The sequence below is a fragment of the Podospora anserina genome, chromosome 1 (genome assembly GCF_000226545.1).
Source record: "Podospora anserina S mat+ genomic DNA chromosome 1, supercontig 4".
In the NCBI taxonomy this organism is placed as follows: Eukaryota; Fungi; Ascomycota; class Sordariomycetes; order Sordariales; family Podosporaceae; genus Podospora; species Podospora anserina.
In genome coordinates this window covers 84,894-98,484 of record NW_001914853.1, presented here as the reverse complement: position 1 = coordinate 98,484, position 13,591 = coordinate 84,894, and the positions used below count along the sequence as shown (strand labels likewise).

The following is a 13,591-nucleotide window of genomic DNA, read 5'->3' as shown; positions in this document are numbered from 1 at the left end:
CCCCCCAAAAGAAAGAGGAAAAGGATACCCTGAAATGATTTTATGGCAAGAGGATGACGTATCTAATTGAATATGACGGAATTTCGAAAGAGGAAGGGCTTGGGTTGGAAGAACGTGTCTCATTTATGTATGATATTCCCACAGTTTGCCCTTCATGATAGGGACGCTCTTCTTTGTACATTCATAACTACTCATTTTTTATTGACCAAGACCTGCTCTCTTCAGAGACGGCATGCTCTTCAACGTGATGGCTTTGGCTTGCTATTTTGCATGACTGGTTCCCTAATGTGTATCCTGCTGGCGAAGGGGAGTCTTCATTGCCCACACCGGTGTATTTTGAATTGAGGAGAAGAGTTTACCACGGAGCAATATGTGCCTCCAGCAACAAGTCTGTGTGCATACAATGGGTTGCGCCATGACAGAGCAACGTCGTTGCCAAGCATTCAGGGGCTCAGCCTGAATATGATACTCAACATGTTCCCACATCTGCGAGCAGATACGGTACTATTGTGGAAAGAGAACACATTCAGAACAGCTAGTCAAGGCTACTTGAATGCATTAAGGCCGTGCTCATAGAAAGTGGTGCCTTCCAATTCAGGCCATTGTCCCCCAGCGGCCACAATGCTCCTTCCTTCCCAGAGGTCCCACCACGCGCTCCAGACGCGTGGGACTGCCTATTGTCAGTATCTTCCCCAGTCTTTTCTCAATTGAGGCCTTCGTCCGTTCACTTCTTCCTTTCATCACACCAAGCATCCTTATTTGTGCGCCGCGAACCCTTCACCACGACTCGATCAACTCGAAGGTCCGACACTAGTGAGAGGACCTATCTCACTTCAAGACAAGTCCGGTCGCTCAAATATCTCGAGTTACATATCCTTTCAGTCGTTCACCTTTCGCTTCTTTTCGTGCGTTCCAGCGTTACGAGATATCCTTCGATTCCGCCGCAATACAGGCAGTATCCCCCACTCCGGGCCCCAGCCTTTCTTACTTAAGGGGGTTACTATCACGAACAGCACCAGATACATAGACTACCGGCTGCCCAAGCCAAATATCTACATACGGCATGTTCTACAGCCACGAAAGTAAGTATCTTGCCGAGCCATCCGAGAGTTCAGACGCTTACACCACCAACAGTCCTCACCAGCCACCAGTATGGTGTGGCCACAGTCTGGTACGTTCAGAATTTCCCTTCACCAAATGTTATCCTCGTATCTAATATCACCAGGCTCGTCTCAACCGTTGGCATCAAGTCCAATGCCAAGAAGATCTCACGCAAGGCGATCCAGGAGGTCAACGTCCAGAAGGCTTGCGAAACTATCTTGGAGCCTGGTGCCCCTATTGCCCTGCGTCTCCAAGGCAGTCTTCTCTATGGCGTCTCCAGGGTGTACTCGCAGCAGTGCCAGTATGTATTGGCCGACGCTGAGAAGGTGCAGGCCCATATGATGGCTTTTTACAATGCCATGGGCGGAAATGAGAATGCACTGGATCCGAGGGCAGGCAAGGCCAAGTAAGGTTGCTCGAAAGAAATTTTCTTTGATAACGTGGGTAGCTGATATCTTATAGGCGGAAGGAGCTCATGCTCCAAGACGACCCTGATTTTGACCTCAACTACCAGCTCCCCGTCTTTGAGCTTGACGATGACGGTAACTTGATTCTTCCAGCCGTCGAAAGCCAAGCATCACGCAACAGCACTTCACAGATGTCACCTCACCAGCTCGACAGCTTCAACGCTGGCGGGAGCTCGATCCATGGGGGCCTTGACCTCCCCGGATCTTCTTCTGGTCTTGGAAACCCATTCCATGACGATCCCTTTGGCAGCGATGACATAGATCATGGCAAGGACAACCAACAAGTGCTGCCCTTCGGCGATGAGGAGCGACAGCTTGCACCCATCGATGATTGGGGCATTGAAATCGACGCAGACGGGAACGTGTTAGCCCTTTTCGAGGAGCCTGAGCTGCCGCAAATTCCCCAGGTCGATGTTTCCAAGGCCGATGACCACCTTCCCTCTGATCTCGGTCTCGATCGATTCGATAGCGAAGGAGACTTCATTATGGGTAACAGAGACCCTGCCATTCCTTCTGATCCGCGCCTGCCGTCTGAACCCCCTGTCCTTCCCCAAGTCGGGCAGGCGCAGCAAGAAGAGAACCAAGAGCAGCAACAACAAGAGGCCGAAATGGACGAAAACGCTAGTGAAGTTCAAGCTCCAGCTCGTGCTCGACGTCAGCGTCGCCGCCAACTTCTCGCGCCAGATGATCAGACTATGCTCACTCGTGGGCAGATTCGACTCTGGGGTGACACTTACGCCAACAGAGCTGATGAAGAGACCGCTCGACAGCAGCGACGTGGACTCACAGCCACGGAAACACGGATGAATGCTTACAATCTGGTGTTCGGACAGGGTCTCGCCAACCTTGGCTACTTGGCCGGCTACCCTAACATCCCGCACCCCTTGGCCCCCTTCTTTGCAGGAGAGGGTCTCGCTCAGCAGTTAGGTTTCATCAGCCCAGATTCCGACGTCAGCGGCGATGTACCCGCCACCCCCCGTAGCCGCCGTCGCACAGCCTCACAAGCCCTCGAGCTAGAAGAAGACGAAGTCGCCCGTCGGGTCCGTCCCCGCCTCAGCAATGAGCCCGACGCCCCACAAGGTGCCCCCCAACTTACAAACGAAGCCCAACTCTTCCTCCTGGGTGAACAAGGAGAGCCAATTGAAGCAGGTAGAAGGGGCACCAGCGCCCAATTCTCAGACGCAATCCACTCCGATGCCCCCTGGAACAGACCCTCCTCTCACATCCCTAGCTCCTCCATCAAAGGCGGTGCCGGCTCCAAACCCGGCAGCCGTCGCGTCAGCGCCTCCCCCCTCACCCACCGTGCCAGAGCTGGTATCTTGGGGGGATCAGACCAGATCGAACGCTTCAGCGATCAACCCATCTTTGGATCAGACACGGGTTTCTCCCAAGGAGGAGGAGGTGCTTTCCTCTCTTCTGACCCCATCGTCGATCCGATTGATGCCCCCGAGGAGATAAAGGTGCCAGCTGATACCTCCCAGCAGATGATCAATGCCCTTGATCGCGAGGGGCAGAACTTCGCAAGGTTTCTCCGGCATATTGCCAAGACCAAGGGGTACGCCAATGAGGATGATGAGCAGGACGAGAAAGCCTGGGTGAGCTTTGATGACTTGTTTGAGCCGGAGGATAGGAAGAGGGCGGTGGTGGTGCAGGCTTTTCATCATGTGTTGACTTTGGCGACGAAGAATGTGGTGAAGGTGAAGCAGGATGGACAGGGGGGGCTGAAGCTGTTTGGGGAGATCAGGGTGGGGGTTGACTTGCCTTTGTCTGAGGATGGTGGCGAGGAGGGGGAGGATGAGGAGATGGGGGATGGTGGTGAGGAGTCGAGGATTGCTACTGGGGATGATGATGAGGAGTAAATGGGATGATGCATTTATCGCATCTTTGGGCAAAAATTCATCGGATTTTGGGAGGATTTGCGTAATGGAGAGATTTCAGAAATCTCACAAAAGCTGTTGCTTGGATGGAGAGGTCATATTTCCGGAATGCTTTGTACCGTGTTGCTTGCATCTGCGCGAAGCGGACGTAGTTTCGGACACAAACAACAATTAATACAAAGCATAGGAGGGCATGGGGTGGAGGAAAGGCATCATGGTGACGCTGCATAAACATTAGATTCACAGGATCACAATGCTCAATAAACTCAGTTTGTTCTTTAACTTTTTTCATTCTTAATGGATGTGCTACACCCAAGACTAACCATCGTATCTCATGATAAATGAAACCGCTTACCGTCATCGACATTAATCATACACTTTCGTCATCATCCATTGCGCCTTCTCGGTCAGCAAAGGTAAGGTACTCTTCCTCGACAGCTTCATCACCTAAGACCATCTTCCAAGCATCTTGAACCGACTGCAAAATTGAGTCGTCAAAAGCAAGGGCTGAGGCAGGAGGAGCAAAATCGAAAATCGAACCGTTTGCTTGACTGTGAGCCGAGCTTTGCAATTGCTTATACTGCAGTTTATAAAGACACTGGGGGACAGTATCACCAGACAAAGCAGCCGGAAAAGAATCCAATGCTTGTTGAAGCAAGTCCTGGGAGGCATGCTCTGAGCCAGTGGTAAAGTAAAGAACACCTGTTGATCTCCAGTTAGCGCTTGTTCAACGAACCAGCATGAAGAAATGAATATGATTGAGTGAGAGTACATCAGAATGTCAGAGGTATTATCGCCAGTGCCGAAGCTCAGACAATGTAGATAAGTATTCGATTTGGATCATCATGGTACTCGGAAGGGTAGTGAAAGAGACAAAGGAAAGAGTTGGCTTACTTTGGTTGGCAGGACATTCCCCGGTATCGCTGGAATGAACAGACAGATACACCGGGGATGTTGATGCTTCCCCAGTAGCAGTTGACAAGGAGCCAGCTGGGAAAGCAACAATGGCGACGGCCGGCTTTGGTGCACCTTCGACCGTTGACTCGAAAAGTGATTTCAGTGAGGAGCCAACAACAGCTACCAGCCTGTTGATACCGAATCGATCAGTAGCGCTCTCGTTGGCGCGGACAACCTTGCGTGTCTTGATTGTATCGCCGCTGGAGAGTTCAATCACGATGGGGTCGTCCTTGTCGTTCATCGTCTTGACGCCTGTCCCGAGCATATACACAGCTCCGCCTACCGCACCGGCTCGGCATGAGACTTGGGCAATCTCTGACAGGCCGCCCCACTTGGGGTAGAGGGCAGCAAAGCCTGGGCCGTACATACCCATCGACGAGAGATGGCGATGGATGACAGCCAGCCCGTCTCTGGTATTGATCTTTCCGTCGAGTGAAAGGGTGAGAGTGATGATGTAAGTCTGAAGTTCCTGATCCATCTTGAACTCTTTCAGCAAGAACTCAGTCAGTGGTGCATCCGCGTGGGGTTGCCATGTGTCTGTCTGGGGGGTGATGTCGTAATCCAAAACGAATTTGAGGAACTTCATCAGACCGCGCTTTGCCTTTGCTGAGATGGCGGTGGTAGAAAAGACATCTTCGCGGGTAGAAGGGATGCGGACCAGGGTGGGTTTTTGCGAGGAATCTGGGGAGGGCTTGAAAATAGAGAAGGATCCCACGGCAAGGAACTCGACCTGCCGGTAGGCGCGGGAAGAGACAAGCTGGGAGAGCAGCGTCGAGCGGGCGTGGATGAGCTGGGGTGCGAGTGCCAGGGAGTATGCGCGGGGAAAAGACAAGCCGGTGTCACCCCCGAGCTTCTTCACGGAGGCAGCCTCAAAGAGGCCTTCCTTGCCGGTTTCGACCTTTTCAACCCATGATTCTACTTCTTGCAGGCTGAAAGCTGCTTCAGCACCACCATAGAAGTCATTTGGGTCGATGTGAAGGACCTTCTTGTCGGATCTCGAGAGGGCTCTTCAAGGAGGGGAAGTGCTGGGTTAGTTAGACAGGCAAACGCGAAGTTGGTGTTTTGCTTGATTGTACTTACAAAGCGAGCAGCGACTGCTGCAAACCCGTGCCGCAGATGACGACGTCCCAGAGGGTGTCAGCCAAAGACTCCATTGCTACATGGAGCGGGCACTCTGTGACAGTCGGGACTGTACCGACAGACAGGTTTTGCAGTTGTGGTGGAAAAGAAGCAGTTGAGAAGAAGCTTTGCAGGCGGCGAAAATTTGAATGAAGTTCGAGCGGGTGGATCGGCGTAACCTTGTTCGCGATGGTGGCCTCAGGGTCGGCAAATGTTCGGCCCGAGCCCCACCTGAACTTCTGCACGGGCCCTGCGAGCGACTGCAGGAAAACACTGAAGGTTTTGGCCCGAGTGGAAACTTTCTCTTTTTTCTCACCAACGCTCAACAACCGACGGTGATGTCTGCCCTCAACAGCATTGTGGTACGGTGGAGTTGCTTTCATTAGGAACTCTCATGTTGAGCGGCAGATCAAATGTCTCCCTGTATCTCCTGCTCTGGAATTCATCTGTAAGAGTGGGTCGAAAGTGTAGACACATTTTTCCATGCTGCTCAGTTTGCTGTTATATGACGACGAGCCCTCGCTGTTTGACCCCTTTTGATGGCTGCCCTTGAAAGTATACATCGATTAGATTCTTGAGCAGGGTTATGGATTTCAGCTCCAAAGCTATCAAGACTTCTTGACTTGGATTAAGGGTCTACGCTGCCTTTCCAATTACCCGACAATTCTCAAGGTCGAGATATGTTGCTGGCGGTTAGCGCCTGGGCTTTTATTTTGGATGGGATATAGGTTTCCCTAGACAAGACAGATCGTGACATTTACTTCATGCTTCTTCCCGTTTTCAAATATTACCGTCACTGCAGTTTGAAATGGCCTCTCAAAGAGTATCACACAACTAAACCACAAACGAAAGACAAATGGAAAACATCGCTTCAAAGCTCATGTAAACCATCTTTTGGGTATCAATTTTACATCCCTTCTACTCTGTCATCATCCTCATCTTTCCAAATAACCATCTCCACAATCCCCTAATTCCCCATCGCCTCCTTCACCTCCCTCCACCTCCCCTCCGCAACCCCAACAAACCCCCTAATCAACTCCCTCCCAATCACCGTCCCACCCTGCTTCTCAATACTCCTCACCCTCGTCTCCCCCCCGTCCGAGCAATCCACGACAACAGTAACAACCTCCTTGCACAGTTCCTCCTCGCTCCGATCCGGATCCAACAAAATCCAATGCCTATTCCGCTCCCCCCTTCCCACCTCACCATGCTCCTTCTCCAAAAACACCGCCGCCGAACAAGCCACCGGCAGTCCCCTGACATTCAACCTCGTATCCTGCCCCTTCCGGCAAACAACCATCTCCCTATCAGGATCCCACCTCGCCATGGGAAGCTTCGTATCCTTCAGCGCAGCCAAAACCGCCGCCCAAGCAGCATCAAACGGGTTCCCGTCAAAGCTGACAAAGAGCAAGTCAATATACAGCACCCAATACGCCACCACCTGCGGCTTCTGCTCCTCCCGCTCCTCCTCCCCTTCAACTTCCATATCCCCTTCCTCCTTCTTACTCTCCGGCGTGAACCACACCCTCAACCCCCGCCCGTCCACCACCCCAGCCCCGTGCAAAAGACTGGACACCCTCGTGCTCACCGTCTGCGCCAACGTCGTAGGCGGCACACCCGGCAAGAACTGTGGCGCGCACCCTGTTGCCAGCTCAATATTGGGGACTAGCAGATCGTAATCCTTGAGTTCTTTCCTCGCCCTTGCCTCATCGCCCTCGTCTTGATCGTAGAGCGTCCCGTTGTGAGGTCGGAATTGGGGAATGGCCGTCACGGGGAGGAGCTCGCCTCGGACGCCGCAGATGACGGTCGTGTCGCCTGTTCGGACGAGGGAAGAGCCATGAGCTTGGGATAGGGAGGAGGTATTGATCTGGATCGGGCGTGACTGGTGCGGCGCGCGGCCGTTGTTGCGGGTGGGCTGCTGGTCTGGGGAGTCGGGGGAAAGAGTGCGAAGGAGGTATGGGTGGGGGGAGAGCTTGGCGAAGACGGGGCGGGTAAAGGTGAGGGAGGGCTGGGGCCCGGATGGGGCTGGTGAAGCTGTTGCCATGTTCTGTTGGTTGTAGATGTCCTGTTTATTTTATGTGCCGGCGAAGTTTTGTACAATTGTGGTGTTGTTTGAGCTTGGTGAAAGTCGCCTGGAAGATGAGGTCGCGAAATTTCAATGCAGACTTTCAGCCTTGCAGATCTGGGACGGTAGAAAATGTGGGGGTCTGTTTAGTGGGGTTTGCCTGGAGTCTTCGCTGGTTTAGGGCGGTGTAGCTGAGCTCTAGGGCCTCCATGTGTAGCTGAAATCAGTGGTCGTGCTGCAATTATAGCGATTCGTAGACAGATAGCAAGGGAAAACAGCTCAGCAAAGTGTTGAGAGAAAAGTTCATGGCATCTCATTGCATCATTTGTCTATGCTATCTAACTTCTTTGTATCCGTTATTCCGAAAGTATATCTACATCCTATTCTGTACCAGGTAGCCGCAGCCAAAAGCCAGCAACAGTATTGGCAACTTCAATCGCATTGGTCATAACCAATTCATGCCCGCTATTCAAAACCACAGCCTCAAACCCATCCTCACCCAGCACAGCCGTAGCGTCATGAATCAACTCCTCCTTCGAAACAACGGGGTCCATGGCTCCAAGTATTAAAAGAATGCTTCCCCCCTTAAGGCCAGGCAAGCTTGTGTCCACCCAGCCCGCCTCTTTCCTCCGTTCGGCTAGGAGCCGCCCCAATGCTATCCAGTCCTTGTGTTGATTGTAAATGGGTGCATGACGGATGCTACTCATGAAAGCCGGAATGAACCCCCTGTGTTGGTGAAGCTGCCATTCCATAACGGACGACACTGTATGGCCCGGTCGATGTGCCAATAGAGTGGCGCCGTCCCAACCATCTCCGCCGTTGGCATCACTGTTTTTGTGCTTGATCTTAGGTCTATCCACCACCTGAGTAGCCATCCTTGTTTCCGTCATAGCTTCTCGTCGTTTTGGCATGAGGCGTCTCCGAACTAGAAACTCGAGCGCCCATTCTGGGAATATCCCCGTCGAGTACAGTAATCTGCTCCTCCAGCTGACATGTTCAGGCCGAATCAGTCCTCCACCAGCGATAAGGACAACAGACCGGACCATGTGGGGGAAGTCTTTGGCGAACGGAACAGCAATCCCTCCTCCCAGAGAATATCCAATCAAATGGAATCCGTCATTCCCAGCCCACGCCACGTTCGACGAGGCAAGAGCGAGGAGTATCTGAGTTGTGTATAGGCGAATGTCATAAGGGAGGTCGGTTGGAGTATCCGAGTAGCCACGCCCAAAGAAGTCGAATATCATAACACGATATCCCATTCTGACCAACTCCTGCCCGAGGTTTCCCAGTGCTAAACAAGGCGTGCTGATGCCATGCAGCAGGAGAACCTTCTCTCCATCTTCAGGGCCCCATTCGAATACTTTGATGATGCCGTATGGTGTCTCAACGTCCCGGCCCCCTGGCAATGCGTCTGGGGGATAGGGCAACGCATCGATTTCCTCTCTTGAAAGTTTTGACAACTGTGTCTCACGGGGTGACCTGATGAGTAGAGGTTTCCTGGAGCCCTTCAGCTGCCTAAGTGCGTTGAGTGTCAAGCCTGTTGTTAAACCGAGTGCCACACCCAGGGCGAGGTAGGAGCCAGCCCCTGGAGGACGAATGTTTGGCGCCCACACTGGCATCGGAATAAGGTGCTGAATTTGAAGATTGGCTGTCCGTATATCTGAGAGGCGTGTGGTTCCGTCGATCAAAACCCAAGACCAAGATTACCTGGAAGTGTCTTGACTTGAAGATTTGTGCCCGAAGATTGGCGAGACGAATTTGGGCAGCCGGGTTTGATATCTGTAAGCCAATGTTGCGAGCCGGAAAGCGGGGCCGTCTTGGCCAGGGACTCGTCAAAGGCGGCCGTACAAGAGACGGAGAAAGCCAACGGCGTCGAGAGTATCGCTATATGAGGTATGATATCCTATACTAAAAAAGATTCGTACTTCAATTTCAAATGTCGCCATAAAACAAGGGAGAAATGTGACCAGCAAAGACTTGGTGGTGGGGTATTCGAATATGGATCCATGATGGCGGGGATCGCGGGGTTATCGTAATCTCGAATTGCCATCCCCCACCTTCTGTGAAGACCTTCTTGCCGGCAAGAAAGCCTGGACAAGAAGGCGGTCGAGCTCATTTCTCTCTCTTGTAAAAGCTTTTGAGCCTGGCGATTTGGCGTCTCATGAGCCCCTTCTCCTTCTCACCATCGCTGTCTGAAAGCGACTGAGAGAAGGAGGGGCGCCCAGATCCGTTCATGTCTTTAACAAGTTTCCGGGGTGGGGGTTTTTCTCCTTGGTGTTCGACAGCTGAGATCCAATTTCGTGACTGATAATCCAAAAGCGAGGATTTGGCTCTTCCCCGAAGCGGTCGGTTTGAGGAGTTGGGTGAGCTGGGTGAAGCAGCACCATCAGAGCTGTGCTCAGAGCTCGGATCGAGGAGTGATGAGTACATCGACGGGTGCTCGGTGAGCTTGCCCATGGAGCGCCTGTGTCTGAACATTTTGGCCATGAAAGCGAGAAGTTTGTCCAAGAATAGGGAAACAGTTCGGTAAACAGTTGAAGTAAAAAAAGTTCAGTCCAGATCAGATCAGACCAAACCAGACCGGAGGGGGGGGTTTAAGTTATATGTCCGGTCCAAGCCTCCTCGGCGGCCCGCTTTCAACAAACAAAAAGTGTAAATCCTTGCGCCGGGATCCCAAGAGTTGATTCCCGAACTGCTGCTTGTGGAGCGTCTGGGACATCTTCCCCATGCAGAAGGCAAGGTATATCACCATTTCTGATGTTTCGATCTGCGAGGATTGCCGCATGATCTAACAAAGTCGTTCAGCAGGCAGTAGTGGCGAACTCAAAAGGGTCAATGTCTTTAGCGGCTGGCCTTGCTAGGCGATGCTGACTGCGGGTTGGTCGGAGCGACAGAGCGCTTGGCTGCGCATCCCCGCTATCATCCGCCCTCATAACCCTGTCATTGCTGGTTGTAAAAGACCGCAATGCCAATGGGTGAGGTCGAATTGACGTTGTTTGTGGTTGTTGATAGTCTCATTGGCCAAACATGTGGTCGTTGAAAGCTTGTATGATTCTCGGTGTCTCTTTGGTTTCACGCAGTTACACACACTTTTTGGCCATACACAGCCCCGCACCGCTTAAGCTTGTGACAGCAACAAGGGGAAAAGGGGGCCGAGGAGGCCGAAAGGGGGATGATTTAGCTTGGAAAATGATGCTTCTCCCTTGCAGAAGCCCAAAGCTTTCGAAGGCCCAGAAATTCCCTTTCTGCTTAGGCATCTAAAAGAGCCCTGAAGCTGAGAACCGACGAGGATCTCTCTTTTCTTGGTGACCAGCATCCAAATAGAATACAAAGCCCGGGCACCGAACGAACATGCTGTACGTGTAACGTATAAGCAGTTTCGATTTGAGTTGAAGCGGTTGCCATGGATCTGCAACACCCAACCCATAGTCCTTAGGCATCCATCAGTCGCGATCTATTCAGTCTTCGAGATAGACAGATTTCCAAACGGCACAACCACATGGCCAGGAGCGCCTGAAGAAATGGACACAGGCGTGGTCTCCAGAAGGTATATTTACAACCTCGCGGCATTATAAACATGTCGTCCCATCCCTCTTGCCAGCTTGCCCGGGCCGTCGTCTAGTTGCTGTCTCTGTTCCAGTCGTTTATGAAGTCTCGTTCTTGACGAGCTGTGTGACGGCATCCTCGATCTGCTTGTCGGAAAGTCCTATACCAGAGTAATATTAGCACGAGTCACCCTTAGTCCTCCTTCCAACCGCCTCCCATCACCCTCAGATGTAGACCATACCTTCTAATGACTGGCTCTTCTCCTGACCAAGTCCTGCCCAGTATGTCAGTATTCTTTCTTATATCGCAGTTCTCGACAAACTCCTTGGTGTTGAAAACGGACCATATCTCGCATAGATCTTGGGGAGTGTGCCCTGGGCCTCGCGGAGCATGATGGGTGTCGATGGGTTGTTCTTCTTCATGATGGGGTATGCGCGGCTAAGGAAAGACCTACACCAACAACAATCGTTAATCAATATCCTGTACTTAAGGCACTGCCAATGCAGTCCGGAGGCGCAAACATACCGAGTAGCAGCGCTGTGCTCACCAGTCTGGCAGAAGAGGAAGCGAACCTCCTTGAGGCCCTTGGCGAAAGCGTATCTGCCCGACATCTTGATATGCTCTGTATATGAAAACGGAAGGGAAACTAGTCGCTCGATTGGTTCGTTTTGTTGTTGTCGTTTGCTGTCCGGCCCCAGGGCACAAGGAAATGGGCTTTCGCGGGTCGTGGAGGCTCGATTGATTCAAAATGGAGCTCTTGCTGCTGGCGCAAGTTGCTTGCAACGCTGCACCTCTTAACTTCCTGCGCTGCATAAAATAGTGTGCATAACTTCGAGGGGTGGTTGCACAAAGCCTGAGCAGTGCACGGACCAGACAAGAAAGGCCCCACGGCGCGTTGGCCGACTGCCAGCGAGAGCCTTGTTCGCATCGCTGTCCAGCTCGTCATTCCCACCACCGGAGGTTCAACTTGCGAAGCTGTCTTTGGGCAAGAGTCACGAGGGATTGAATTATCTCTCTTCGTCCTATTACGTCCAGTCCGTGCTCCCCATATGCCAACTTGTCTTGCCTCCAATCCATCGTAGATTCTCCTTAACTAACAACTGACATAAGAAAAATCCCTGGGTTCAAAATAAATTCCATCTCCCGCCCGCCGGTGACCGGAGTCCACATCCTACACCTCTTTGAATTGATTCCGTCCCCCGACGACCTCCCGACCCGACCGAACCTTAATACTTCCCAACCCCCGTCATCACCACCCCTGACGACGAGCACCTTTCCCACCCCCGACCTCACCTCCGTTGATTGTTTGCGCAATTAGCATACCGTCGTCAAAATGTCCACCCTCTTCCGCGCCTCCCGCCCGGCCTTCCGCGCCCGCACCTTCTTCCAGCAAAACGCCTCCAAGACCACCCGCCGCTTCCAGTCCACCGAGTCCACGGCCAATGCCGCGCCAGAGTCATGGATGCAGCAGTTCTGGAAGAGCGAGAAGGGTCCCAAGACTGTGCACTTTTGGTATGTTTGCCCCCGAAATCAACATCCCCCCCCCCGCGATCCAAATCAGTCATTAACACATCCTCTCTCCCCGCCAGGGCACCAATGATGAAATGGGGCCTCGTCCTCGTCGGCATCTCAGACTTTGCCCGCCCCGCCGAGTCCCTCTCCCTGACCCAAAACGCCGCCCTCACGACCACCGGCATCATCTGGACGAGATGGTGCTTGATCATCAAGCCCAAGAACTACCTGTAAGCTTTCCTCCCCCCCCCACCCCCCTCCCTTTCCCTATACCCGCAAAACATACGCTAACATGCACCCATATTCAGCCTCGCCGCAGTCAACTTTTTCCTCGGATGCGTCGGCGTGATCCAGTGCAGCCGCATCTTCCTCCACCACCAGGCCCAGAAGAAGCTCGCGGAGGAGGTCGGCGAGGCCAAGGAGGCGGTCAAGGAGGCCAAGGAGGCTATTAAGCACAAGTCTTCATAGAGGGAAAGAACGAGGCGTGCTGCAGGAGAGGGACATGGAGAAGCTTTTGGTTGTTTGGGGGGCAGTGTGAAAACGCGTGCACTAATAGCAAGTGTGTGTGTGTAACAAACGATGGTCTTTTTATTCATTTTTCGGCGTGGGGGGAAGATGTGAGGAAATTGTATCTGTACAATTACCCATAAAACGTGGAAGATGGTGGTGTGTGGTTGGTTGGTCGGTGGTGGGCAAGAAAGAACGGAGGGAAAAGCAGAAAAGGGAAGCACGGTAGGGGGAATGGAGTTTATACTGAACTTGCAATTTACATTTGACTTTTTTGATGGATGACTTTGATTGATTTGGCGACACAACATCACTCAAAGAAGATGCATGGTGAAAAAAATGTGAATATGCCTTCTGTTTCTTCTTGGTATCAACATCCAAAAAGGTGATAAACAACGAAGCTACTACACGAATAATGTATCTCTCTAAAAACAGGTTGC

At 52.3% G+C, this 13,591-nt stretch overlaps 6 protein-coding genes across 6 annotated transcripts; 2 read left to right on the top strand and 4 right to left on the bottom strand.

Annotated features, from left to right (window-relative positions):
• Positions 1–1,152: 1,152 nt before the first annotated feature.
• Positions 1,153–3,427, top strand: PODANS_1_14580 (uncharacterized protein; the record flags this gene model as incomplete). Its single annotated transcript, XM_001906855.1, has 3 exons — positions 1,153–1,166; positions 1,226–1,497; positions 1,587–3,427. The coding sequence occupies 3 exons, from the start codon at positions 1,153–1,155 to the stop codon at positions 3,425–3,427; spliced, it is 2,127 nt and encodes a 708-aa protein (XP_001906890.1).
• Positions 3,428–3,815: 388 nt separating this feature from the next.
• Positions 3,816–5,556, bottom strand: PODANS_1_14570 (uncharacterized protein; the record flags this gene model as incomplete). Its single annotated transcript, XM_001906854.1, has 3 exons — positions 3,816–4,147; positions 4,340–5,409; positions 5,483–5,556. The coding sequence occupies 3 exons, from the start codon at positions 5,554–5,556 to the stop codon at positions 3,816–3,818; spliced, it is 1,476 nt and encodes a 491-aa protein (XP_001906889.1).
• A 932-nt stretch (positions 5,557–6,488) lies between these two features.
• PODANS_1_14560 (uncharacterized protein) lies at positions 6,489–7,565 on the bottom strand (the record flags this gene model as incomplete). The annotated part of the gene is made up of 1 exon (XM_001906853.1): positions 6,489–7,565. The coding sequence occupies one exon, from the start codon at positions 7,563–7,565 to the stop codon at positions 6,489–6,491; it is 1,077 nt and encodes a 358-aa protein (XP_001906888.1).
• A 401-nt stretch (positions 7,566–7,966) lies between these two features.
• PODANS_1_14550 (uncharacterized protein) lies at positions 7,967–9,205 on the bottom strand (the record flags this gene model as incomplete). The annotated part of the gene is made up of 1 exon (XM_001906852.1): positions 7,967–9,205. One exon carries the CDS (start codon positions 9,203–9,205, stop codon positions 7,967–7,969), a length of 1,239 nt encoding a protein of 412 aa, XP_001906887.1.
• Positions 9,206–11,230: 2,025 nt separating this feature from the next.
• On the bottom strand, positions 11,231–11,743 carry PODANS_1_14540 (uncharacterized protein; the record flags this gene model as incomplete). The annotated part of the gene is made up of 4 exons (XM_001906851.1): positions 11,231–11,292; positions 11,374–11,406; positions 11,476–11,582; positions 11,658–11,743. 4 exons carry the CDS (start codon positions 11,741–11,743, stop codon positions 11,231–11,233), a joined length of 288 nt encoding a protein of 95 aa, XP_001906886.1.
• A 722-nt stretch (positions 11,744–12,465) lies between these two features.
• PODANS_1_14530 (uncharacterized protein) lies at positions 12,466–13,112 on the top strand (the record flags this gene model as incomplete). Its single annotated transcript, XM_001906850.1, has 3 exons — positions 12,466–12,644; positions 12,722–12,874; positions 12,953–13,112. The coding sequence occupies 3 exons, from the start codon at positions 12,466–12,468 to the stop codon at positions 13,110–13,112; spliced, it is 492 nt and encodes a 163-aa protein (XP_001906885.1).
• Between the last annotated feature and the right edge of the window lie 479 nt (positions 13,113–13,591).